This window comes from Canis lupus, chromosome 18, assembly GCF_048164855.1.
Source record: "Canis lupus baileyi chromosome 18, mCanLup2.hap1, whole genome shotgun sequence".
Lineage (NCBI taxonomy): Eukaryota > Metazoa > Chordata > Mammalia > Carnivora > Canidae > Canis > Canis lupus.
In genome coordinates this window covers 4,978,954-5,005,936 of record NC_132855.1, presented here as the reverse complement: position 1 = coordinate 5,005,936, position 26,983 = coordinate 4,978,954, and the positions used below count along the sequence as shown (strand labels likewise).

The window sequence follows — 26,983 nt, the reverse complement described above, 5'->3', positions numbered from 1 at the left end:
GTCTCTTTTAAAGATGATCTGAGTCCCATGTAGAGTTTTTGACCCTTCTGTCCTGCAAAGTATAGATCCAAACTACTACTTCAGCTCTCACATTCCCAGTTCCATCCCCACTTTCCTTATGCTCAAAAGACAAGCCTTACCTGCATCTCCACTGAGATCAGTGTCACCCACTTTAGCCCTTTGTTGCCTTATTACCAGCGAAACAGCTCATATCACACCCTACTTTCTAAAATAGAATGTTCCCCTCTATTCATTCACCCTTCCTTTTCTTATTGTCTCAGGGCAAGAAATGGTAGGTTCCTTTTGAAGGTGGAGCGGGTGTGCTTTCTTGGCTCTTGGCATCATGCCTCTTGGTTGTTTGTACTCTTTGGCCTCTTTAATGTCGCTCTTTTCACTAGATTCTTTACTCTTCCACAAATATGTGTAAGTCTCTCTCTCTTTTTTTTTTAGTAACAAACAAAAAGAATACAAGAATTTTTGTTGGTCCTGCCTGCTCTTGATTTAGACTATTTTCCATTAAATCACTGGGCCAGGCCTTGTCATCCATCCATTTAATTGTCCAAACCAACCATCCATCCATCCATCCATCCATCCATCCATCCATCCATCCAGTCTTGTAATCATTCATCTGTGTATCCATCCAACATTAACTGAGTGCTTACTGTGACCTTATTGTGCACATTAGATAATTGAGTCCCGGAGAATGAAGAGAACCGAACATGGTCACACCGCTTAGCTATCATGAAGTATATTTGGGTTTTGACCTTTCAACTAGATAGGAGGACCACTGTTGATTTCCCAAATGCCAAATCAAATTGATGCTTTTTAGTTCTCACCTTACTTGATCTGTATAATCTTTGGGGTGGAGCATGAGTTGGAAAAAAGCACTAGAGGGATTATGCTTTTAAGACTATGAAATAGTAAATTTATATTTGAATTCTGTGGATTAAAACCTGTTTTATTCCACCGAGGCCAGCCTACTAAGCTACTAGTTTGTGCAAGGACTAATTTTAAAATCTAAATTTGTTTATGAGAGCTTTGCTGTTTACATTGTAGGTTATGCACCAGGGAAAAGAATTCAAAGTGACACCAAATATGTGTGTGTTAAATAACACCATCTGCCCATTTGGATCTGTGCAGCTATTTAAAAACACTCTGAGGTGCTGGCCCCAAAACCTGTCATGTTTCTGGGTAAAGGGCAGTTATTATGTTAACCCCAAATTAGAAGACTTAGTTTGAGGTTTAAAAAGGCTTCAAGTCCTTTCCTACCTCCTTTTGCTGGTTGTTCCTTCAATACATATTAGAGTTTCTGTGCTAGGGTATTGGGGGTATTCATATAGTACGGAGAAGGACTGTGATAGGTAAGAAGCCATCTACTGCTATGAAAAGACAGGCCTGAGAAGACCCTCTCCGCCCCCTCCCCCGAATAGCTGCGTGAATAACCCAGTCCCAGTCTTGACTGAGATCAGTTAATCCTGCATTAGAAATACTGGGTGGAAGATCTGTCCCCTATTATAATGCAAATACCTCATTAATATGAATCATTTATACTTTAGGATGAATTATCCAGTCCCACTTGATAGACTCCTTCTGGATTAATTTTGATAGCTAAGAAAGCAAAGGGACAATGGAGTCGGCAGGCAGTGGGAAATAAAGATTAGCAAAGGGCAATGGTAGGCTGCACCTGTCTGTGTTTCAGTACACAGCAGAGCTACAAAAAGATGTCTTGTTGTAGAGCCCCGACGCGATTAGTGGCACAGAACTGGGGCTTCAGGCTGAGCAGCTACTTAATTTGCTTGCTGGGTGACTTTGGTCATTCCTCCTTTATTTTTATTTTTTTTTATTTATTTTTTTTTTAAATTTATTTATTTATGATAGTCACACACAGAGAGAGAGAGAGGCAGAGACATAGGCAGAGGGAGAAGCAGGCTCCATGCACCGGGAGCCCGACGTGGGATTCGATCCCGGGTCTCCAGGATCGTGCCCTGGGCCAAAGGCAGGCGCTAAACCTCTGTGCCACCCAGGGATCCCTCATTCCTCCTTTAAGTGGACACTGTGCATGGTCCTTTGAGGTCCCTTTTAGCACTGACGTTCTGTGATCCTTCTGGAGAAACTGAGAAATCTGGAGTTCCAAGGTGTTTGTGTGCATGCATGCGCGTGTGTAGGTGTGGGTGGGTTTTGTGATGGGTATAGGCTGTGAGAGGTGCCGTGGCCTGTGGTGTGGACTGGGAGTATCAGGGGCCACGTGTGCATTTATGTAACCCTGGGGCACAGCTCTTGCTGGTGTGGAGCCCTTCCTGCTACGTGACTAAATGAATGGACGAAGGGCTGGCAGGTGCCCAGCAGCGTGATGTAGAAAGCAGAGCAAAGCTTGGGGCAACAGAGGCTCCCGCCACGCTGATTGAGAGCCGGGGCCAGTTCTGGGCCCAGCGTTCCTGGGTCGCTCGGAGCCTGCCTTCTCGTCTAATAAAGGCGAAGCCGCGAATCTCTTAAGGGCTTTGTTGGGTGGGCAGAGCCGAGTGGGGAGCGGTACCCGTTTTTCACAATGATTTCTAGGGTTTTGAGCCAACAACTTGGTAACAGACAAGAAGATGCTGTACCGGCCTGAATCCTAGACTGGCGAAGGAGGGGGGCATCAGGACGGCAGGTGAGCTGTGCACGGGAGCTGTGTGCCTCGGCACAGAATAAATGCCAGCTTTGCTGGTGCTTGTGAGAACCAAACACGCGGTGGGCGCTCAACTGGCAATTTTACACGAGGAGTCAAACTAGGTGTTTTCAACGGCTGTGAAAATCGAGGACCCTTGAGGACAAATAATGAATATCATTTCCCCTTTACGATGGAAGAAACTGGTGTTCAAAGAGATGAAATAACTTGGCTGAGCTTACAAACTCCCTGGATTCATGGTTTATAAATTTACCATTCTTGAACTTTGCTCCATGCGTCAAGCAAGATCTCTTACTCCTAGTATTCCAAACGCTATAGACCAGTTTTGTCCCTTCTTAGCTTTCATATCACATTCTCCCGTCTGCCCGGTGAAATTACTCGAATGTCTTAACACAGTGAAAATTCATATAGTCAGAAGAGGTAACTTTTTGGAATTAAAGTTTTCTTAGAATTGGAAACATTAGGTTTGATCAGTGGCTCCTATGGCCATTCATAGATGTTCTTTCTTAGAAAAGGCTTTAAAAAAAAAAAAGGGCTTTTTTTTTTTTTGGGGGGGGGTAGAGCAAAAGAGAGAAAACATTGATTTTTAAATAACAGCCCCAAGTCCATTCCAGGGTAGGTCACAAAATCTTGTTTTTAAGAAATAGGTAAGGATGAAGGTAATTCACTCTATGTTAGCTCTGCATTCTGTATATTATAAAAATACGGTACGGTTAATCCTATGCAACTCTGGGAAATACCTGATTCTTAATTTTCTTCTGTGTGATTTGTGGCTACTTAAGGAACAAATCCCAGGTGAGGCAGGGAGGAGAAGGAAGAGTGTGGGAGAGAGCAGCTGTGAACAGTGGTGGGAAAAGGATTCACTGGAGGGACTCAGGGGCCAGGGAAGGAGGCTTGGGTGGGGAGGTCGCTTGCTTTCCCAGGGCTTAGAAGTCACGATTTCAGCCTCATCACATGAGCATTACTATTTCTTTCCTTTTATTAATGAAAGTCATTTCTTTTCTCCTTTGCAATGCATGGTCCACAATAATTGGTAAACTAGTGAATGAGGAGACATTAATGGTGTTCAACAGATGCTTGTGCTTATAAAGCACTTCTTAGCAGGTGGGACTTTGCAGAGTCTCAGTAGTAGGACCATCCATACAAGAAATGGAATGCCTTTCATTCTTTCTGCGAAACCAGCATTTCTCTAAGGGAATGCTTGTTCTTAAAATAAATACAAAATTTTGCTCTCTTAAAAATTTGCTGCAGGTATGGCTTTATCACAATGTAAGGTGCCAAGAATTGGAATATTTCATAAGCCATACTTCTAAAACTTGCTTACTTGCATACATTTCTGGAGTTGTCTTTCAACCATGGTGATTTTGTTAGAATACTATGTGAATTTGGAGGAAAATAAAATGAGGAGATCCCTGGGTGGCTCAGCGGTTTGGCCCCTACCTTCAGCCCAGGGTGTGATCCTGGAGACCCGGGATCGAGTCCCACGTTGGGCCCCCTGCATGGGGCCTGCTTCTGCCTCTGCCTGTGTCTCTGCCTCTCTCTTCCTTTATTTGTGTATCTCATGAATAAATAAATAAATTTTTTTTTTGAAAAAAGAAAAGAAAATGAGCAGCTCTTAACAGTGTTCTTTTATCCATGATTATAGTTATAGATTTTTCTTTGAAAGCCGGTGTTAAGTGGAGGAAACTATATGGAGGATTTAAAATGTAATTGGTGTTTTGATTTTATTAAACTCTTCAATTTTTAGAATAAATTCAGTAACACTTTTGGAACAAAAGATTAAGTAAGGTGGAGGCAGTTAGTAAATGCAACATATTTTCTGGGTATGTGAACGAAAATCATGAACAGTCACAAGGACTATAATCACGCTTACTATTTTTCTCTTCTAGATATTTGAATGGTGGTATTTTCGCAAGTACGGAACATCATTCATTGAACAAGTCTCCGTAAGCCACTTGCGCCCCCTCCTGGGTGGGGTTGACAACAACTCCTCCAACAATTCTAACTCCAGCAATGGGGACTCCGATTCCAACAGGCAAAGTGTCTCAGGTATGGAAAGTCCTGTCGTTTGAACATGATTTGCTAACTTTTACTAAATTACTATGATTATGAGACAGTAATAATGTTGTTGTTCAAATACTAGTCTCCAGAGGAAAAAAAAAAATGCAGTGTATTTTCCCAAGGAGTTGACAGCTTCTTACCCAGGAAGTAGCATATAATTATCACAGGGAAAGGAAATCTTTGTTTTGTTTAATTTCACTTTTTCTCCATTTTGGTTTAGCTAAGGATCATTTATTTCGGTCAGTGTGCCAAGCCTGAGTTTGCAGCCTCCTTGTCCCTCGTTTCTCGAACTTTATCGAATGTGTCCATTCTCTTCCATGCTAACTGCCGAACCTTCTGTCTAACTAGATGGGATCCTATCACTCCTTTGCTTAAAAGGCTGCTTTGGTTTCCACTCCACTGAAGATAAAGCCCAGATTCCTTAGCATAGCATGAGCTGCTTTCAACCTGTCTCACCAACTTTGGCTTCAGTCACAGTCGTGTCCCTCTCCTTTTCATTTATTGTTCACCATGCCATGTTTTCTCATGGCCCTCTTCCTACAAGTCTGTCTCCCTTTCCCGTGCATTTGCCCGTCTTTCGTAACCCAGCTCCAGGGTTACCTCTTGGGAAGCCTTCTCTGGTAGGTTGTACGATATCTCGTCACCTTTGTTGACTTGTAACATTTTTATTTTAGCAACATTTGTCCAATCACACTGTAATGTTTAAGCTTACTGCTGTATTGCAGTATTTCTAGCACAGTGTCTGCTCCATCATGAAGCTCAGTGAATGAACAAATGATTGCATGCAAGGCCTGTAATTTCTCCATTCATAAAAGAAGAGGGAGGAGGAGTATCATCTCCTAGCTTGGTCTCTTTATAGGCTCAGTAAACATTTCCCAGGTCCCTAATATGAACCTGGCCTTATACAGGTTCTTATGAATATGATGATTGCAAAAAAAGACAAAGTCCTTGTCCTCATGGAACCCTCATGTCTGCTGAAGGAGACATAGTGGTAAGTGCTCTGATTACATAAGGGGGACAGAGAATGCTGTGGAGAACAAAGGAGGGGTTTCTGACCCAAAGTGGGGGGAGAAGTCTGCTTCTTGAAGGGGAAGGCACAAGTTCTGATGCTTGATGGATGAAGAGGAAGAAATTAAAGAGCTAGATTAGATCTTTTTTTTTTTTTTCTTTCTCCTAGGATAACTCAGTCACATTTCATAACCGTCTAGCCAGGTGATAAGCATCAAGGAGCATTGCACATATATTTTATTCCTGTTACTGATCTCGTGCCCTTTCATTAGGCCCTTTGCCAGCCAGCTAGCTGTGAGTGGCAGTGGGCACCACCAGGTACACATTTATTTCATCTTAAAGGGTACACGTGTGGGAGATGGTACTAAGGTAACAAAATTGTCTGGGACTTACCCATTTTGTGAAAGAAACAGAGAGCCGAGCAAAGGGAAACATTAACCGCTATGCTAACAAGCGTAGCACATTATTCTCTAGATCATTCAGTCATCATCATATAAGCAGTTGTGGATGACTGCCATCACTTTGCACCTTCTGTGAAGACCTCTTGTCTGGTTAGAGTTACTGTAGTCTTTGAATGGTATAAAACGTTGTAGGAAATGAACATATTAGAAATGGAAGCAGCCTTATTTGAGGCCATTCTTCATTGCGAGTACATTTTTATTTTCATTAAAATTCTCTACCCAATTTAAATCTCTTGACATCATTCCTTAATGCAATGAAGAGTTCTTCTAACTATCACTATTATTTTGCTCTCTCTCTTTATGGCTATCTTGAAGTCAGCCTTATGCACCATATAAAATCTTGATGCTATTCTTAGTGCTTTTATGTCAGTTTTTAAAGGGAAGGCCCTAAATCCTTTATGAAATTACATTCAAAAATAATAATCATGGAAATTCCCACTTTTATAGGGACGGAGTTTTCACCTGGCTAAGACTGTGGTTTTTTTTTTTTTAAATTTTTATTTATTTATGATAGTCACACAGAGAGAGAGAGAGAGGCAGAGACATAGGCAGAGGGAGAAGCAGGCTCCATGCACCGGGAGCACGACGTGGGATTCGATCCCGGGTCTCCAGGATCACGCCCTGGGCCAAAGGCAGGTGCCAAACCGCTGCGCCACCCAGGGATCCCAAGACTGTGTTTTTGAATATTATTATTGATTCAGTTCCACTAGTATTTGTTTAATGTCTACTACTGTGCATGCAATATTTCTGTTCACTTCCCATATAATAGATACAGCGTTTATGATCAGATCTCGTAACAATTTTCAAATAGTTACATTTAGCAAAGTGGAAATTACCGTATCTAAGTCTGTTTAGGCCTCAATTTATCCTTTGCTACTTGACAGTTGGGTTTCTAACATTTGGCTAACTCAGTTCAACAGACACGTAAGCTGGTATGGAAGTACCAGATACATGGGACTAATACTGTTTTCCATTTCTCTTTTCCTGTGGTGATTTTTAGTTTTGAATAAGAAAAATATTATTAAAGGACATTGTCTTTTATCTCTACCCTTAATCACTTTCTATCTCATAGTCCGGTTTCAACTAAGTAAAGGAGAAAGAAAGTCTGAAATTGAGAGTAATTGATAATACATTTTCTTTCTTTCTTTTTTTTTTTTTTTTTTTAAGATTTTATTTATTTATTCATGAGAGACACAGAGAGAGGCAGAGATACAGGCAGAAGGAGAAGCAGGCTCCACGCAGGGAGCCCGATGCGGGACTTGATCCCAGATCCCGGGATCACACCCTGGGCCGAAGGGAGGCACTCAACTGCTGAGCCACCCAGGCATCCCGATAATACATTTTCTTAAAGTAGAGGAATTTAACAATTCCTATTCCCTTAATAATAATAAAAAAAGAGCTGTTGCCTTATTAACAAAAGGGTGAGTCTTTTGGTTTTCTTGGAGAGTAGTAAGATAGCTTTTCGCTAAATCTTACGTGAAATACATGGCTAACAGTCCCATGGGTATTGGAAAGGCAGTTTAATTGCTTATTTGAGAAAAATCTTTGAAAAAGCTTTAGAAAAATCCCTGAAAATACCAGTTATAAACATCGATCTATATGGGACTCATAGTGTTCATAGGACTTTTCTTAAGGAATCATTTGTTTTGGTTAAAAGCTGAAAGACCATAAAAAATAAAATAAAATAAAATAAAATAAATAAAATAAAATAAAGTAAAATAAAATAAATAAAAAATAAAAAATATAATATATAATATATAATATATAATATAAAATAAAATAACTGAAAGACCTGGCCTACTTAAGGATGATTTGGGGTGGGGAATGGAAAGTGGGAGGGTTGCGACTGTCACAGGGTGGGTTGTTTACCTTGTTTAACTTTTGTTTCTGTACAAACCGGCCCGAGTGTAGACTCTTCTAAAATCTGTAATCCTTGTCTGTGGATTGGAGAAGAAATGTAGTTAATTATGCAGCTTCTTAATCTAGCCAAATTTTAGGTTGTTTGGCTTAGGTTAACATTTATGAATATTTCACTTGTTTTGCTTTATTTGGGAGCTAGCCCACCATTTTTTTTCATAAATCCTGCTGATGTATTTGCCATGTTACCATGTTTCTCACTGCGATTTCTTAATTCAACTCCGTTTATGAGCTGATAATATGTAGGGAGTTACTTATTTATTTAAAGATTTCATTTATTTATTCATGAGAGACATAGAGACGCAGAGACATAGGCAGAGGTTGCCAAAGTCAGGTTTGCCTTCCTGTCTCAAATATTTCATTTTAGTTTCACTTAGTCTTAATGTATATCTTATATATGTGCATAATAGATATGTATATATATGTAAGAAGCAGATGCTCTTATTTTTTTAAAAGACTTTTATATATTTGAGACAGGAGGAAAGAGAACACTAGCAGGGGGGGAGAAGAGGGGCAGAGGGCGAGGAAGAGGGAAAAGCAGACTCCCCCTGAGCAGGGAGCCCGATAGGGGGCTTGATCCTGGGACGCTGAGATCATGACCTGAGCCAAAGGCAGATGCCTCACTGACTGAGCCACTCAGGTGTCCTGCAGATGCTGTTATTATCTCTGTGGTGTGGTTAAGGAAGCTAAGGTACAGCAGGCAAGTTAAGTCATCTGCCCAAGGTCATTCCGAGGTCACTTGCTGGTAACCTAGGTAGTCTTACTTTGGAGTCCAGAGTCTCAAGCACCAACTAAAAAATATAGTCTGAATCCTCTGTGAGGTCCATAAACTCAATACTAATATAATTACTAAACTGGTAAATTAAGTCCTTTCATTAAAAACCAATACTACCATACATGACATTATTTCAGAAGTGGCATTAGCCAAACTTACTTACACACAGCTCAGTGGTAGGATTGCTGATGGTTGAGAGCTTAGGCTCTGGGGTCACACAGATGTGGCCCTAATCTTGGCTCCATCACTTAACAGTGTGTGACCTTGGGTGAGTCACTTAACCTTCTTCGGTATCTTAATTTGCATACATGGGAATAAAAACAGTATCTACCTCACAGAGTACTTTGAGGAATAAACGAAATAGCAAGTCAGAGGACAACCATCAGGCAGTGTCCTCCACTTTTCTATGAATATGATAGGGAAGATGGCCCAGCCCCATGGAGATACGGCTATGGGTTTAGTGAGGTTTACTCATTAGCTCAGTGATTCACTTTTATGCCGGACTTTTGCTGCTTGCATTTCAAATATATCCCTTGGCTAAACTGCAAATTGCTACATGTCCAGAACCTCTGGGATTGCTCTTTAATCGTCTCAATTAGGGGAACCCAGTTGTCCTCACCACATCGATGTATGTGTTGAAGTGATTTTCTGAGCCAATGCTTATTACATCTTTTAAAATCTTTTGCCACTAAAATATATGTTCTAGTAGAAATTTGATCTCCAGTTGAATGGTGAAAATGCCTAAAACAGTTTTAGTCCCTGGTGAACATTTATTTAATAAACTTATTTCGCCATTTCCACATTACGATCGAGTTGAATGGCTTAGGTCAGAAATGATCAATGAGAAACATATCAGAGATACAATAAATATTTAGTCATCTTAGCAATACTTGAAGAGAGTAGAGTACCATCTTGACTAGAGCAGATCAATAAAAATGGTCTTGAAACATCATTATTTATAACTATCCTCATTCTGTCAAATTTGAGGGAATAACACATTTGTTGAGTTGAAAGCTACCTACGTGTTACTTTGTGCCTTTACTACTACTATTTTTTTCAAAATAATTATTTCAAAAGTTAAGAAAACTGCTAAAGTTTGATTACTTAAGATAGTGGATATTGTTACTCTTAATGATTGTTTAAGAGCTTGTATGAAGTAGACAATTGGGTATTTATTTCTGAGATATCAAAGCCAATAAATATATGTCAGAATCATGTGTCAGACGTTGACTGGCTTGGGGTTAATCTTGATTGTCATAATACATCTGATGAAACTTTATCTAGGGCCCTTTTCTGTTGTACTTTGGAACAAAATGTTTAAAAGTATTGTTAAAAGTGCCTAACATTTGCCCAGAGGAGTTTTTGAAACTTTTTCTAATGGAAAATTTGATTGATGAAGTCATAGAATTTTTTGAAATATGATGTTGCAGGGTCAACAGGTCTGTTGCATATAGTGGATAGTTGTTGGTCAATCTGGACACCAGCCTGTAATCTCATTTATTTTGAACTATAGGGGAAATTATATAGCTTCTGTTAAAGGGGCCTCTCACTAGCTTATGTAAAGAATATAGATGACTTGAGCTTTAAAGCCTCTCGTAGAGGGACTCCTGGGTGGCTCAGAGGTTGAGCATCTGCCTTCGGCTCAGGGCGTGATCCCCAGGGTCCTGGGATCGAGTCCCACATTTGGCTCCCCTGTAGAAGCCTGCTTCTCCCTCTGCCTGTGTCTCTGCCTCTCATTCTGTGTCCCATGAATAAATAAAATCTTAAAAAAAAAAAACTGATAGACTCAATGAAGATCAGGCTAATAGCTGTTTGTAATAATATTCCCATCATTATTAGATTTTAGATTCTGGGAAGAGGTGGTAACTTTTGAGTATAACAAGTCTTCTTGGACTATGAATGAATGAATAATTCATATATTTTAAGGCCCTGGAAGTGAAGATTATATATATATAATCATATATATATATTTATATATGATATATATAAATATATATATATTTTTAATTTTAGGAAAGAAAGGTTCTCAGAGTTGAAGAAATTGGACATAGAGTAATATTTTCTTCCATGTGAATAAAAGCCCTGTGACTTTGGAGCCTCTTGGTTTTTCTGAGAATTATTTCTCTTTTTCTTTGAGGACTGTGACAAAGGGAAATCTGTGGTTCTGTCGGTGCATTATTCCTTCTACAGAGCTTCTTCGGCTGGATGCCCTTTTTATTTTTGTTCCAAAGCTATAAGACCCTCCTCCCCCAGGGTCTAGCCCCAGGTCTAATGCAAATAGCCATTCTATGTATGTTTAAACCACACAGTCCTGTGAGCAGTGTGGAAGGCATTCTAGAGGAATGGATGAGTACAAAAGGGATGAAATAACTATTACTGGGATGGCAAGTTTTAGTAGGAAATGGTGAGAGAAAAGGCTGAAGACAAGACTGGAGCTTGATTTTAAAAGTCCTTGATAGCAGTAAGCATTTTTTTTTTTTTTATGTTCTTTGTCTCCTACGTAAAAACTTATACTCATCCTATTATGAGATCCCCTGCAAAGAGGGGTATCTGTTCTGCAGACTTGGGCAACTAAACAAGTCGTATTCCAATATTTATTGCTCCTCTTACTCTTTTTTTTTTTTTTTAAAGATTTTATTTATTTATTCATGAGAATACACAGAGAGGAAGAGAGAGAGGCAGAGACACAGGCAGAGGGAGAAGCAGGCCCCATGCAGGGAGCCGGATGTGGGACTCGATCCGGGTCTCTAGGATCAGGCCCTGGGCTGAAGGCAGGCTCTAAACTGCTGAGCCACCCAGGGATCCCCGCTCCTCTTCCTCTTGAACTGCATTCTTGCATGCGTGCTGAGGTCTGAATATTTTTCTCAACATCTGTAGATAGAGACTCTTCTGTGGGCTGCCACAGAGGGAATCATAGACAGTTTATTGCACTGGGGGCATATATTTAATTGAATATTAATGTCAGCAAGCCCTTGATGGAGTCCCTGGCAACTTTTAGGTCCTCTAAAGGGCACTGAAATTGTTGGTATTAATGGAAAAGGCAAATTTCCTTTTGGATGTAAAATTTTAATTCTGACTTAAATAAAAGAATTTATTACTCAAAGACACGAATAAGATAAGAAACTGGACCTCATGTAGAAAGACTTTTACCCTCTGGATATCTGAGTTTAACTTCTTGACTTAAATCTTCACATTCTAATACCTTTGGCACTTAGAACATCTGTCCTTTTCAGAAAAGCATCAGGCAATCTGATATTTATGGGCTATGTACTCTAGAGTAATTCCAGACTGGGAGGGTTTTTGTAGTAAGGGTAAGATTAGGAAACAGAGTTGCAAAGAAGAAATTAACGTAGCTATGATGTAATTCAAGGTAAAACTTTGACGGGTTCATATTCAACCTCTAGTCACTTGTTTCTTTAAAAAAATTATTTCTGTTTTGCCCCCATTTGAAGGATATAGCTAATGAAGACATTTCTTATGTAGTCCTATGTCACATATTTTTTTCTCATCCAGAATATTTTACATCTGTTATAGTTACTTAGATCCTCATTTTTTTTTTTTTTAAGTTTCAGGGATAGTTGAAGAAATTGAACACAGACCACATGTATGACACTAATGTTAACAGTGACTTTTTTTTTAAAGTTCAGTTCCCCGTTACAAGCTATAAAAAATTTCAAAATGTTTGTGGCACCCCCTGCTGGCTACCTTGTGGCACTTCCTAACTGAAGATTCAATCTTTAGGTTCTGCTCAAAAATACTTTAGGTATCCGTACTAAAGTCTCTTTGCAGTCATTTTTATTTAGAAACAATTTCATTTGTCTCAATATATAATAGAATTAAAATTTTAATTGAAGGCATTTTGCTTTATAATTTGTCAACTGATACTTGAACAGTGCTTGTCCTTCCAGGCAAATAGAGTAATGTATTCACTGGAGACAAATTGTTTGCCATAAGCTTTTTTACTAAGATTTCAGGTAAAAATTCAACAGGGCAGAAGCATATCCCTAAATGCTTCTGTTTTATTGCCAATAATGCTGCCACGAGCATCCTTTATACATAAATATGTGTGCATATTTGTTATGTGCTAAATACGAACCTTGCAATATTCATAAAGCTTTGAAGAAGAGCACTTGGATCTTGAAAGACATCCTCTGAGAAGATGATTGGAATGATGAGGACCTAAGAGTTATAATAGCCTAAAAGGCAGCGATCATGGTTGTTTGGCTCACTGGTGTGATTCAGGCCATGATCTGGAGTTCATTAGTGACCTCTCCAAAGGCCTTTACATTTCTTTTAAAAAAAGTAATTATTTAAGAAAAGCAATGTTTATAAACATTGAGCAAATTTTAGGCGAGCTCCAGCCCTACTTTAAAGATAAATTTATCTTCTTTAAATAAAAATATGTCTTCCTGTTATGTGTATACCCTTCGTTCACTATTTTAACAAGAATATATTGAGATTACACACAGTGTTTCTCTAGTGTTTTATGTTCTTCAATCTCATGCTGTATCGTAATAGATGATTTACTTGTTTGTTTTCTCCATTGAGTGCTCTGTGCTCATTGGATGGATGAATGGATGGGTGGATGGGTGGAAGGATGGATGTTGCATATAACAGGACTGAGAATCTTAATGAATCATCCGTGGCCTTTAATGTTCTTTTGATTTCTGCAGTAATTGCTCACTTTTGCGTGTATATGTCTTTGGGTGTGTTATTTTGGCTGACTACACACAGAGAGATATTTTAAGTACTGTTAACTGATTTTATTTTCTAATAAAACATTATTCATTCAAAGAAATGTATTCTGAATCAGTAGAAAGTCTTAATCATAGGCTGTTTAAGAATTGTAGCTTATTAGTCATACACTTATAAGACAGTCTTAAAAATTAATAATTGACATTTTTAAGTCCTGTGGTTCTAAATTTCTGTGGTCTTTGTATAAGAAAGATGTATAGTCTATTAGTCCATGCTAGAATTATAATGTTAGTATAATGATTAATATCTGTATCTGTGTAAGTAAACAGTGTTAAGGCTTTAAAACACTTTATTTTCATAGCATTTCTCCCTAAAATAATAACTTTATTAATTTTCTTATTACTACTTTATGGCAATGTGAAAAGAAGTCTGGTGAATTATCACAAGTTCACTATTAACATAGACCCTAAATAAAAATCTAGGGCACTTGCATATTATACTCTAGAGCTTAAGTTAGGTTTACTTTTGAAGTTATTTTAAGATTTTTTTTTTTGAGTAATAGAAAATAGTTTTACTTCTAGCTATATCTTCTACCTGTAATTTTAGAAATAAATTCATAGATTCTGTTTAGATCTCTTGATGACTATTGAAGTTATGAATCTGTTTAGATCTCTTGATGACTATTGAAGTTATGAACTAGCTGATTTTGGCATGTACCTTGATTTAGCGAATGAGGAAGCTTGGGCCCAGAGAGATTAGGGGAAATTTTCCAAAGTCCTGGTGCCTGAGCTTTATTTCCTGATTAACCACGCAGAGTTTTTTCCATGTTGCTTCCCATGTAGAGGATAGAGAATAAAATTATCTTATCAAATGGCCAGGAAGGGTGGTTTGCTGAATTAATTAGCTTGTAGTGTCTCTGGACTATGTGTAACATTTTCATATTTCTCTTTGTTGCAGAATGCAAAGTATGGCGAAATCCACTAAATTTATTTAGGGGTGCTGAATATAATCGGTAAGCATTTTGACAGCTTGGGAAACAAATGGGTCTAGTTCAGAGAGTAAAGACAGCAGCAAATGTTTTTGCTGGTTCACTTAGGGGTCATTGTAAGAGTCTGGGGAGTGCTTCTATTTTTTGATACAGTGCTCACATGTTTTGATTTTTCTGTTTTATAAATATTTTTGGGATTGGAATTGGGATAATATGTAAAAATGTGTAGTTTTTAGAAATTTTCTATTTACAGTTACTCTTTTCATTATGCATTACACAATCAAAATATTTTGAAGCTTATCTAGAACGTAAGTGGGTATGAAGATGTCACAAAAGTTACACTGGAATTTAATTTTGCAGAGTAATTAGGCATATCAGAATTTTCATGGCTTTTGGGAAATGTCTATTTATAATATGAATCAGAGAAAGTTTTCATTAGTTAGTACTAGTAAAATTTTTAGACAAAAAAATAAAGGAAAATGTTTCCTTCTTTTCTGCTGATATACTTCCTAAAGGGAGAACAGGATGATTATTAACAAAAAACTTTGTTCATTCGTTGGCAAAACTGCCTTAGTGTTTCAGTTGATGTTTTATAGTTCAACTCCTATGCAGCTTAATATTTTGTAGCTCTTGCTTTCTTCTCCCAGAGTGTCTGACCATCTATTTCCCCTTTACCAGGTATACTTGGGTGACAGGACGAGAGCCTTTGACTTACTATGACATGAATCTCTCTGCCCAAGACCACCAGACATTCTTTACTTGTGACTCAGACCACCTGCGTCCTGCAGATGCAAGTATGGACAATCTTTTAGATAGTTGCTGAGTGGGAGGGCTTTTTGGTTTAAGTACTAAGATTACTACTTTTAGAATATCTGCTGTATAAAAACAAATGTGTAAAATATCAAATTGGAGATTGACTAATAGAACCCAGAATTATGACACTTAAATAAAGGATTTATCACAATGAAGTATCAATGTAGAAATGAGTCTTCTTTTTAAAATTTAAAATACTGTTTAGAAAAATATACTGACATTGGATTTACATTTTCAACAAATATCAATCTTATATGAAGATAATTGAATCCTTGCTTGAGGTAGGATGAAGGGTCATGTCTCTCTGATGATACTGTAATTAGAAATTGGGATTCAGTGAATGTAAATGATAAATGAATATATTGTAGTGATTTGTATGCCTATTTATAGGTTCACTAGCATTGAGTGGAAGAATGGCTTTAGCTGTTGGAATCCATATTTGTTTTCCATCCTAGAAAAGGCTTTTGTTTGGCATACATTTCACATTGTTTGAGATACAAATAATTCCACTCATATTTTTTAAATTATCAGACCTAAAATAAATAGATGAAAAAAATCTTTAAAAAGAGGTATATGTACATACACCTAAGAAACTAAGAAGATATATATATATATATATATATATATATAAAACAAATATATACATATATATAAAACAAATATGAAGACTGTCACTTTTTTTTTTTTAAAGGTACTCTTTGCCATGGTGGAACATCATAGTCCAATAAATATTCCAGACATTGACCTTTCCACTGTGTGTGTGTGTGTGTGTGTGTGTGTATAAAAACTGTTTGCTGCAAACTTTGGAAACAGACATACTAAGCAAAAGGCCAAAGCACTTTTTTTCTGACCCAACTCCTAATTCTTCAAATGGTTTTAAAATGTCCTAATACCCAGAGCCTATAGAGTTTGAGAAAATAAGCAATAGAAATTATGTTGTGTCTAAGTAGAAGGAAGAGATTATTAGCAATCTCATCTCAAAAGAGGTAAAATAATATATGTGTCTTAACAACAAATGACACTAATGAGCAAAAGAGATATTAAATCTGTCTTAGAATATCTTTTCCTTTCTTGATTAAGAAACCATAAGCAGTGTGATGAGCATAGCGTAACATATAGACTTGGAGAATCACTATGTTACACTTGAAACTACTGTAACATTGTGAATCAACTAGTACTTCAGTAAAAAAAAAAAATCTTAATCAAGATTAAATCTCTGAAATTATAGACCACAGATTAACCTATAAGATTTAGATCTGTAATTTTATGAGCGCAAGAAGGGTTTGATATCATCAACTGAAGGACACGACGAGAATAGCAAATTAGAGAGTATTTGTGTGACTTTGGAGATTTGGGCTGATCTTAGTAAGTGAAATACTGTCTTGTATTCAGGCTGAAAGCTATTTATTTAACTATTGTCCTGTGTTGAGTCTTCCAAATTATGTGTATTGATGGACTTGCTTTTTTCTCTTTTTCTAAAACAGTAATGCAGAAAGCCTGGAGAGAGAGAAACCCCCAAGCTAGGATTTCTGCAGCTCATGAAGCCTTAGAGATAAATGAGTAAGTGGGGGGAAACTCTTGCTTTTAAAAAAGAAAACCTTATCCTTTGCGGAATGTATTCATGGATGGGATACTTACATGAAATTATGCATTTGGACTTGAGAATTGTTTGGAGGGGGTTATTAATTTGTCAAAAAAATTTTTTTGATGGTGGGTTTAGTCCTCTTAGAGAGCAGTTTAGTGGCTTTGTTATGACCCTAACTTAAACAGCCTCCAAGGGCTAGCTAGCCCTTTAAGGACTACCTGTGGGATACTGTAAAAACCTAAAACAAATACGGTTCTTGACATATCTAAAACATATTGATGGGGAGACTTTTTTTCAGATGTAGAATGCTCCTCTGTGCCATCACAGTTTTTAGGTAGAGCTACTGGGGAAAAGATAACAAAAACACAAGGTGAAAAAAATTACACTTTAAAAGTATTTCAAGATCAAGACAAAGATAAGAAGAAATGCTGCCTTTAGTGTTGTCAAACATGCTTTGGGTTACCAAGGAAGCCTGAGAAATATCTTCTGGAGATCTCAGAAAATGGGAAAGGTTCTTAAAACTGGAGTCATAAAATCTCAGGGTTGGCAGAGACCTTAAAGGTCATTTAGCTCAACCACCCATCTGGTGCTTGAATCACCTCGACACTCTCCCTGCCAAATGGTCATTGTTAAACTATTTTATGATTTTTTTTTTGAAGAAGGTTACAGAATCTTCTTCGGAGGTCTTAGAAACAAGATTCACTCGAGAGTTGGAAATCCTGCCATTGTAACCTGTTGATCTATTTGGTTTCTGATTCTGTCCATACAACATATTTATTTTCCAGTTTCTTGTCATCTACAAATTTGATATGCCTGCCTTCTGTGTGTCATCCATGTTTCTGATAAACATGTCAGGATCAGGGATAGAGCCCTGTGACGTGACATACAAACTATCCTCCAGGTTCATGTCTTCATGACTCCTCATCCTTCGGTATTGTTCAACCAATTACTAAGCCACCCAAGTTGCACTGTATTCAGCTCATATTTCTGCATTTTGATCTTAAGAATGCCAGTTGTAGCTGTGGATCTTTACTGTGCAGCAAAATTCTTTAAAGTAAATTAAGCTAGCACAACCTGATTTATTTATTCTTATTGGATTGAAGCTAGCTTCTAGTGTTCACGACTCTCTTTTAAAAATGCTTGGAGCCCATCCCTTTAATAATCCATTAGAATATCTTTCCCAGTCACTGTTCTGTAGTTTGGGAAGTCTCCCTTCTTCCCTTTTTGAACATTTTTATTGCATTTGTCATCTCATTCTTCTAGCACCTGTCCATTCTTTGTGATTCCTTAACTATCCACAGAGAGCACTTCCATGGCCTGCCTATGGGGTCTGTTGGCTTCCTGGGATTTGCCCATCCCAGCACAGTATTTCATTTAAAATAGATCAGTTATTTGCTATCTTACATCTTTGTACCCACATTAGAGTTTAATTTCTTCTCCCTTTTCCAGCCTGACCATCATGCTCCTTGATAGAGAAGCCAGAGAAAAATATAGGAGTTAGAGAGTTTTGCTTTCTCTCTATTATCTGCTGCTACTAACTATAAACTTTTCTTGTTTTGATGTGGTTGTTGTGTTGTTTGTCTTTTTTGCTTATTTATTTTTGCCATGGTCGTAGAGAAATGGGGGTGGTAATAGGGCTTTAAACATAATTTAAAAACGGGGAATAGATGGTTGTCTCTGGCATGTTGTTTTGTCTTTATTTTGCTTTGCAAGCCTCAGCTAATTTGGAGTTTTAGCTCTCCTGACATTACTCTTACTAGCTCATTCCACTCTCTTGTAGTCCTTCATTACATGCCTTCTTTCCATCTTTTTTTACATGTCCTTTAAAAATCTGACCTTGTGAGAGATCTCTGTGCAGCCGTATTGGTTACTCTATTGTCACCCCTCTTTTCTTCCTGAGAGGCTCATTTGTGACTACGGTTACAGCTGGACATTTGGAAGCTGCCCAACCCTCTTACACCATTTTTTTTTTCCTTCGGAGTCTCATGCCATTGAATCATACCTCTTTTCTTTGAAGTTTTTGAAAGTCCACCTTACCCTCTTTGATTACCCTGAACTCCAAAATGACATAGTAACTCTCTCTGAATGTTCCTATCAATTTCCATTTCACCAACTATTTTTTTCTTCTTGGTCAGAATTAGGTCCAGAGTTGAAGTTCCCCTAATTGCTTCCTCTACCATCTGGGAGATAAAATTGTTACCAAAGTAAGTCAAGAACCTGTCGGGTGCCCTACTTCTAACCAAATGAGACTTCTTCTAGCAGATATCTGGATGGTTGACACCCCCATCACCATACTTTCTTGCTTCTGTATGTGTACTGTGTTGTGACAAGGATGCATCATCTATATCTTCCATCGAGCTGAGCAGTCGTTCTGTACTCCCCAACCATTAGCACTTCTATTGCTCTTTCCTTTCTCCTTCACTCACAAGCTCTTAGCATGTTTCTACCCCAGACTCATGACTTTCCACATAGATATATGTTTTCTTGGCTAGTAGTGCTACTCTGCCTCTCCTCCTAAGAATACTGTTTGAAATATAAATAAATAAAGCAAGCAACTTGCCCTAACCTGTCTTGAATTCCCAGCCCACTGACTATAATCTTACAGCTAATTCCTCTGATACTATATCTACCACTCAGTATTATAGTCTCAATTTTCACTTCATTACCCTTGACCCATATTTATATGTCAGCATCTGAAGCCTTAAATGTTGCTTCCTGATGCCTGTCCCAGTTTTCTCCAGTGAATCGCTGGGCAGTTTCTGCATCATGATTGTTCTTTCTGAGCCATATATCTGCTGCCCTCCATAGTAATTGGTTTTACAGCATTTTTCTGGGCATTGTTTCTCCCTACAGCACTACATTATGTTTAAAGCCCCATTGATCAGTCCTGCATGAAATTAGAGGGATTGACTAAAGAATTGACAAGACCCCTCCTCAAGGCTAAGATTGACTGGTAACCCCAAACCTCCCATTAGCTGTAAGTTCAGCCTCCTTTTCTAGCTGGGCTGCCGTAGTTTATGAGCAGTAAAAGTAACATTTGGTTTCACTCTCTGTTTATTTTCTCTCTTGTGGTCTGATGGAGATTCTGATAAGTAGGGAAATGACCACAAGAGAGGTGGTGGAGAAGAAGGGAAGCAAAGGGATCCGTGCAGATCGGGACCTGTATGGTCTGCCCCGGCCTCACCGTTTCCTGTTACATTCCCTTTCTTTGGCGGTTGGGTTGTTATGATATGATTGGGAAGGTTGAGATTTCCAAGAGTTCCCCTTGTTTGTTAGTTAACTGCTTATCCTTTCTGGCTTCCTACCTTAGAGGTTGTTGAAAGGATTAAATGAGACGATATATGTTAAGTGCCTGGTACAGTGCTTACCGTCTACTAAGCAACAGGTGGTAGCTCTTACTGTTAAAGGCGTGAGATGGATGAACTCTTGTTCACTGCTGAGGCGGAATCAGATTTTGAGCTCTGCAGAAATAACATTACCTGTAGGTTCTTCTAGTGTTCTCTGACCAGAAAATCAGTGCTGACTATAATGAGATGGTGAAGCGCTGGTTTTTTTTTGTTTTTGTTTTTTTTTTTAATGAGTAACTGATCTGATTTAATGAACTTATCATTCTGAAGAAATCTTTAGACTGGAAAGAATTCGTGTTTAGTAAATAGAAGGAAACTTTCTGTAGGCTCTCAAACCTTGAGAGCTGGAAGGAGATCTTCCACAACAGCTATTGTCATTGCCTGCGTCAGTTGACGCTTACTGAGTGTGGACCCCGTGCCAGCTACTGTACTAAGCACTTCACATGCATCACCTTACTTAACCTTCGCAACAACACTGTGAACAGTTAGATTCCATGTCGTGCTCCAGCAGGGAGGCAGAGTAATAACTTGCCCAAAGTGATACACTAATAAGGGGCAGAGTCCCCTTGTGAGCCCCACGTTCCTAACACTACACATCCTACCTTTCAAGCTAAAATAGAGACATTTCTTTTGTGTCATTATTTTTGTGTCAACAACTACAAACCAGGGGTGCATGAACCAGTTGGCCACTCTGCATGTTTTGGCATAACTCCTTGCCCTTCTGCATGCACTCCTACAGCTGCTACAGTGTCCTTGGATTTGTAATTGATGGTGGCTATTATCTGAATGGACAGGTGTGCGACTGCTTATATTCTCTTGGCTGAAGAGGAAGCAACGACCATTGCTGAAGCAGAAAAGCTGTTCAAGCAGGCCCTGAAGGCTGGAGACGGCTGTTATCGGCGTTCACAGCAGCTACAGCATCACGGGTCCCAGTACGAAGCCCAACATAGTAAGGCTTTCTCCAGGCTGACGTGTTGGGGGGGTCAGACTGTGACATGATTAATCGGAACGAGAGGTTCAGGCCAGTTCAAAATGTGATTCTCATAGATGAGAGTAAATACTAGTTTTTCTTTCTTTTTTTTCTTTTTCTTTCTCTTTTTCTTTCTCCTTTCTTTCTTTCTTTCTTTCTTTCTTTCTTTCTTTCTTTCTTTTTCTTTTCTTCCTTTTTCCTTTCTATTAATTTTTTTCCTTCCCATAAGAGCACATTGCATAATTAATTTATAGCTTCATTACTGTTCACATTCATTTTCAGATTCTCTTTCCTAGTCTTTAGATTCTTAACTCCAGAAATAAATGGTAATAAGCTTTGATGGTAACCTTTTTTCTCCTCAGAATTCTTATGTATTTCTGTTTATTAGTTATTTCTCTGCCTCATAAGTTAGATAAGGCCTACTTGGGAAACAGGACTTAAATTCGTGTTAATGTAATCAGAGATTTTCTCTTCCAAGTCTTCTGCAGCATGGGTTTAAATAGGACAACTAAGAAAATCACAGTTATTGGTGATTATCTCAGTATTTAGCTCATTTGTATTGGTTTCCAGAGATTAAAAAAGCTGAGTTCCTAGTTATTTATCCTTTTTATATTAAAAATAGTGACCGCTTTTATTTAAAATTCCTGTTTAAAATGAGGTCTTTCACTTTAGTAAACAGAGGATCAGTTGATATTTTGGGGGGAAGGGTATAAAAACAAGACAACAAAATCATTTCTGGAATACCTGGAGCCTCTGACTTGTCAGATTTTTGATTGTCTAAAGTAGAAATGTAATAATCCTTCCATTGTCCATTCAGACTTCAGGTTGTTTCCTTCGGGTAGAATTTCTCACCTCATTTTTCCCACCTGCATCTTGGAGAGTAGGACTACATCTCCTTCGTATTTGAGATTATAAAATTGAATTTTAGTGCTAAACTTGGATTTGGTGCAGAGACTGAGTGCATTAGTCCTTAGGAAAGATCAAGTGAGATCCTTGATCTTTGTGTATATACATGAGTATGCCCACACAACATAATAATACATGAGTTTTATTTGCATTCTGCAGTATGTATGTTAATCAAGTCTCTAATCACATCTGTATCTTGCCTTTTTTTTTTTTAAAATGAATTTTGTAGGCATTGTATAGTAATATCTATTTTGTGAACTAAATGAGAATTAACACATAAAATTACATTATCTATAACCTTAGAAATTTTCTTTATTTCTTTTCTTCTGTAAATTAAATCCTTTCAACCTATTGCCTAAATCGATCCAAAAAATATAATCACATCTTTAAAATAATTTGTAGGCACTTGGCAGATTTTCAGCACACATCTTGTTCTCATTGTTTAAAACTTGAAATGTTAGGACTTGGGTCTTAACATCTTTTAATAGCTGCATATTATACATGTACTTAATCTATAACAGGTGTGTCATATTTTTCTAAAACATGGTAATTTTATTGAGGATTAAATGCATGCATGTTCTCACTGGTCTAGAAACCTATCCAAAAAGACACATAATTAAATAAAAGATTAAGATGAGAAGTCGTTAATGTACTTTTTAAGAGCCATTTTAGTGACTATTATTATAACCAGTTAGCTTGTCAGTGCTTTCTCTAACACTAGGGTAGTTTTCATTTTGTTGCGTACTCTATTGTCATATCTGGAATGTGTTATATTGCCATCTAAAATACACTGCTTCGGGGACCTGGAGATGATTATGATGTCACTGGTGTTAGAGGAAGAATAATATAAAACAGAAGTTCAAGATGAGGCTTCTCCAGACTTTAATGTCAAGAAGGAAAAAAAATAGTTCATCAAGATGCAACCTGAGATTCACCTCTTTGCATCTCCACCAAAAGCATGCAGATTTGAAGAATATGGAATTCTTGCTTATAAACCACATTCATTGTGGGTATGTTCATTTTCCCAGCACTTTGTGGCAGATGATTTTATTTATCAAATATTCAACATCCTGATTCAAAGGCATGGATTAGGTAATCAGTCATGTGAATTGACCTTTGGAAATCTAAGCACCTTGACTACACTGTATGCATTTTACTATTAGCACAGTTACTGTCAGTGCTCCTGGCACTAAGAAAAAGCCAGAGGAGCACTCTGTTCTCTCTGAGGTTTTCCTTTAAGGGCATGGCAAATGGACCTTTGTATTTTTTCTTGCTACTCAACTGAAAGCTTTTGTATTTTTAAATTTTGGTATTTTATATTTCCTTCTTCAGGACGAGATACCAATGTCTTGGTCTACATCAAAAGAAGGCTAGCAATGTGTGCCAGAAGACTCGGGAGGACCAGGGAAGCAGTGAAAATGATGAGAGATGTGAGTTTGAATTTGTGTTTGGGAACAGTAGCAATGCACCTGACTTAGAGAGGAGGAGCTGACTGAATAGCCTTTAGCAGAGAGCACCAGTGATGGTGCAGTGGTCCTGTGGGTGCTGGAGCGGCCAGTCTGGGATTCAGCTCTAGCTCCCAGTGTATTAGATGAGTGATCTTGGTTGGGCAAGTGACTCACTGCTCTGCGCCTGCTTCCTCATCTATAAAATGGGAATAGATAGTGAGAACTTTAACAGTAACAATATTAATAACAAAAATAATGACTGCTTAGGATTGTCGTGAAGATTAAATGAGATAATATATGCAGAGCTTTCCATAGAGTGACTGGCATATTTAAGGAAGTGTCAGTACATGTCCTTGTAATAAAACCTCTGGAGCTGTAGCCAGAAGCCAAGAATGACATCAGCCATTTTAGCTAACTGACTTTTTGTGTGTGTATGGTGTTAGGAAGATTTGAATAAACTGTGGATCTAATTGCTCCCCTCAAGTTTAATAATAGTATGATCTAATCTGATTGAAGTCATTTCAAGCATTTTCCTAGATTCTTGAATCAGGATATTTTATTAGTAGTAGTCAACAGAAGAAGAGAGGAAATAGCTAAGAGTTTTAAAATGAAAGGGAACTAAGGGAGGTTATTACTCGATAAAACGGTGGTTTTTAGGCAAACCGATAGAGGAACTTTGACTTCCACATTTCCTAAAATATTTCTTATTTTTTCATAAAGAAAGGACACCAATGGGAATTGTATTTATAAACCATTTTCTTTTTAAAAACAATTTCAGAAAACTTTTGCCAACATTTCATGCATCTACTGTCTTCCCAAAGTCAGGAGACACAGGTAACCTCCTCTTATAAAATTGAAAGAACCAAGGGGCAAGATAAAAGTGGCATCTTGCCCAGTTCTCAGCTTTTGGGTTTGAGAACAGGACTGTGTAAACCTAGTGAGCCTTTTGTCAGTTTATCCCTGGAAGGGCAGTTATTCATATAAATTCCCAGTTGCTCTGGCATGGGGCGGCTGCACTCCAGGCCCACCCCTAGTTATTTCTGCAACTTACAGCGTAATGTGGAGGTCGAGTGGGATCTGTGCCTGGGTCTGGCTCCTCCATAAAGCAGCATGATACCCCCCAAACCCGAGGAGAGGAACAAGAGGAGGGAGATTTCAAGATAATTCTGTTTGACTGAAGGTGATAGATGCTTCATGGGCAAAGCCACTGCAAAGGGGTTGTCCCAGGATTAAGTTCTTTTGGTTGGAGGAAGAATTTAAAGAATGTTTGTTATATAGTATAAGTGCTAATTTTTATAAAAGGAGAGTTCTGTAGAGACATGAACTTGCTCTCAAAGCTTTTTAAGTTGCAGAGAAATTTCATCTTTTGACCTAGTGTAAAAAATCGACCAGTTTCTTTGTCTCTGAAAGAGTTGAAAATTTTATGAAGGATGGGATATTTATCTTAAACTGGCCCAGCCACATTCAGCCTTCTAACAAGGCGTTTTAAATTTACCGCCTCATCTTAACCTTGGTTTAGCTTGGGACGGGCATGCACGGAGGAGCAGATATTGGTGATTTTCTTTATTATATGCTGAAGCAATTTCATAGGAGAAGCGAATTGGGGTGATTTTAATTCCAGTTTTTTCTGTCAGTCTCATTCCGATGGTCATCAGTTGTAGTATGTGCATATACGGTTTCACATGATTAAAACCCATACAGCTAAGCTATGGTTTGACTTTTTTTTAACACTATTTTATTTTATTTTTAAAAGATTTTATTTATTTATTTATTTATTCATTTATTCATGAGAGACACACAGAGAGAGGCAGAGACATAGGCAGAGGGAGAAGCAGGCTCCACACAGGAAGCCCGACGTGGGACTCGATCCCGGGTCTCCAGGATCACACCCTGGGCCGGAGGCGGCGCTAAACCACTGAGCCATCCTGGCTGTCCTTTAACATTATTTTATATTTACAATTCCATTTATTTGACTTAGTCCAAATATAGATCTTGGGAGAAAAATCTGGGATGCAGAGAGTAAGAATAAGCGCTGGGCAGAGAGTAAGAAAACTTAGATGTGAGTCTCAGCTTTGCTCTTTACTAGCTCTGTGACCCAGGGCAACTGTCTTCTTTTACGGGCTTTTCATTTGTCTTTTGTAAATTGTGGTTAGTGACTCTTACCTAAAAGGGTAATTGATGGAAAAATGAGGAGAATGAAATAAAATAATATGAACACACTTAGCATATGATAGACAGGCTTACATTTTTTTTCCCCTATTTTTTCCTCCATTATGTAAGTATGATGTAATTTGCTTGACCATTCCCCTGATGGGCATTTTGAGATATTTCTGATTTTTTTTCTTGAATTTATCTAACAGTAAGTCAAGCAATCTCTTTTTCTCTCTGTACACACACACAGATATATGTACATGTGTATCTGTATTTATATATGTATTTCTTGGGCTACTTTCCTTAAAAAAAAATCTGTTGTGTTACTGGAATACCAATACATGTTGCCTTTTGACTGGGTGTATAGAGCATCCAGTAGGTATGGGCCCTACTCTTGTACCAGTCCTGGGAGGGACACTGTGGGACATTGTGTAGATGTGTTTCTAAGAGAAATATTCATAGTGCTCTTTTCTTTACAAACTCCTGGCACCTGAACGGAGGAGCGGAGGTTGAGGACCTCTCTGTCTATTGAAGCTGCATCTGGTTTCAACCTGGTGGGAGACAATTGATGGTCAGACCTGACTCTTCTCAGGTCAGGGGTCACACATAAATGGGAACTTCAGTGGGGGTTTACTGCCTTAATAATATGCACATAAACCATCTTGCTGCAAAGGTTTCCCCTGATAAAACACACGCTGGATTCCAGGCAGCCTTGCTGATGAAGCATTAAGGCAGGAGGATCTAATTTCTCCTTAAGACACAGTAGTCCCACCCTCTGTGCATTGGTTGAAACCTTCCTGGAGCGGATTTTAAGGTGGAACCAGAAATGGTAGAGTCAGAATGCCTTCCCTGTAGAAAGTAGACTCTTCAAAAACAATTCCCTGGAAATCCCTTCAGGAAGGGAAACTGTTAATTGGTGAGATAGCCTGAAAGAGAACGAATGGGAATTCTGGGAAGGCCAACTGTAGATGATTATGGATCTAATAAAATATTGATACTGTGAGTAAAATATTAATGAAGTGAGAACACGGAAGTTCCTTAATGTCAAGATTCATGGCTTCTCATTTTAAAAGTAGCACATTAATATAAAAAAAATAAAAACAACAGATTAATTACTTTGAAGTCTCAAGATGTTTTCTCAAAAAAAAAAAAAAAACTCTAATTAGCTTCCTTTTGCAGTCAAGAATATGGAA

The 26,983-nt window shown here is 38.1% G+C and overlaps 1 protein-coding gene across 18 annotated transcripts in view; it reads left to right on the top strand.

Moving 5' to 3' along the window:
• Positions 1-26,983, top strand: part of ST7 (suppression of tumorigenicity 7) — a 241,685-nt gene that overhangs the window by 130,255 nt on the left and 84,447 nt on the right. For 12 of the 18 annotated variants that reach the window (XR_012010577.1, XM_072783323.1, XM_072783324.1 and 9 more), the window contains 7 exons: positions 4,555-4,714; positions 14,540-14,594; positions 15,249-15,364; positions 16,868-16,943; positions 19,104-19,172; positions 21,110-21,264; positions 23,524-23,621. Coding sequence is in view for 17 of the 18 variants with exons in the window: in XM_072783323.1 (XP_072639424.1) it covers positions 4,555-4,714; positions 14,540-14,594; positions 15,249-15,364; positions 16,868-16,943; positions 19,104-19,172; positions 21,110-21,264; positions 23,524-23,621 (729 nt within the window). In the remaining variant the exon portion in view is untranslated. The remainder of the gene's footprint in view (positions 1-4,554; positions 4,715-14,539; positions 14,595-15,248; positions 15,365-16,867; positions 16,944-19,103; positions 19,173-21,109; positions 21,265-23,523; positions 23,622-26,983) is intronic. The other 6 variants (XM_072783327.1, XM_072783326.1, XM_072783337.1 and 3 more) reach the window with 1 other exon arrangement.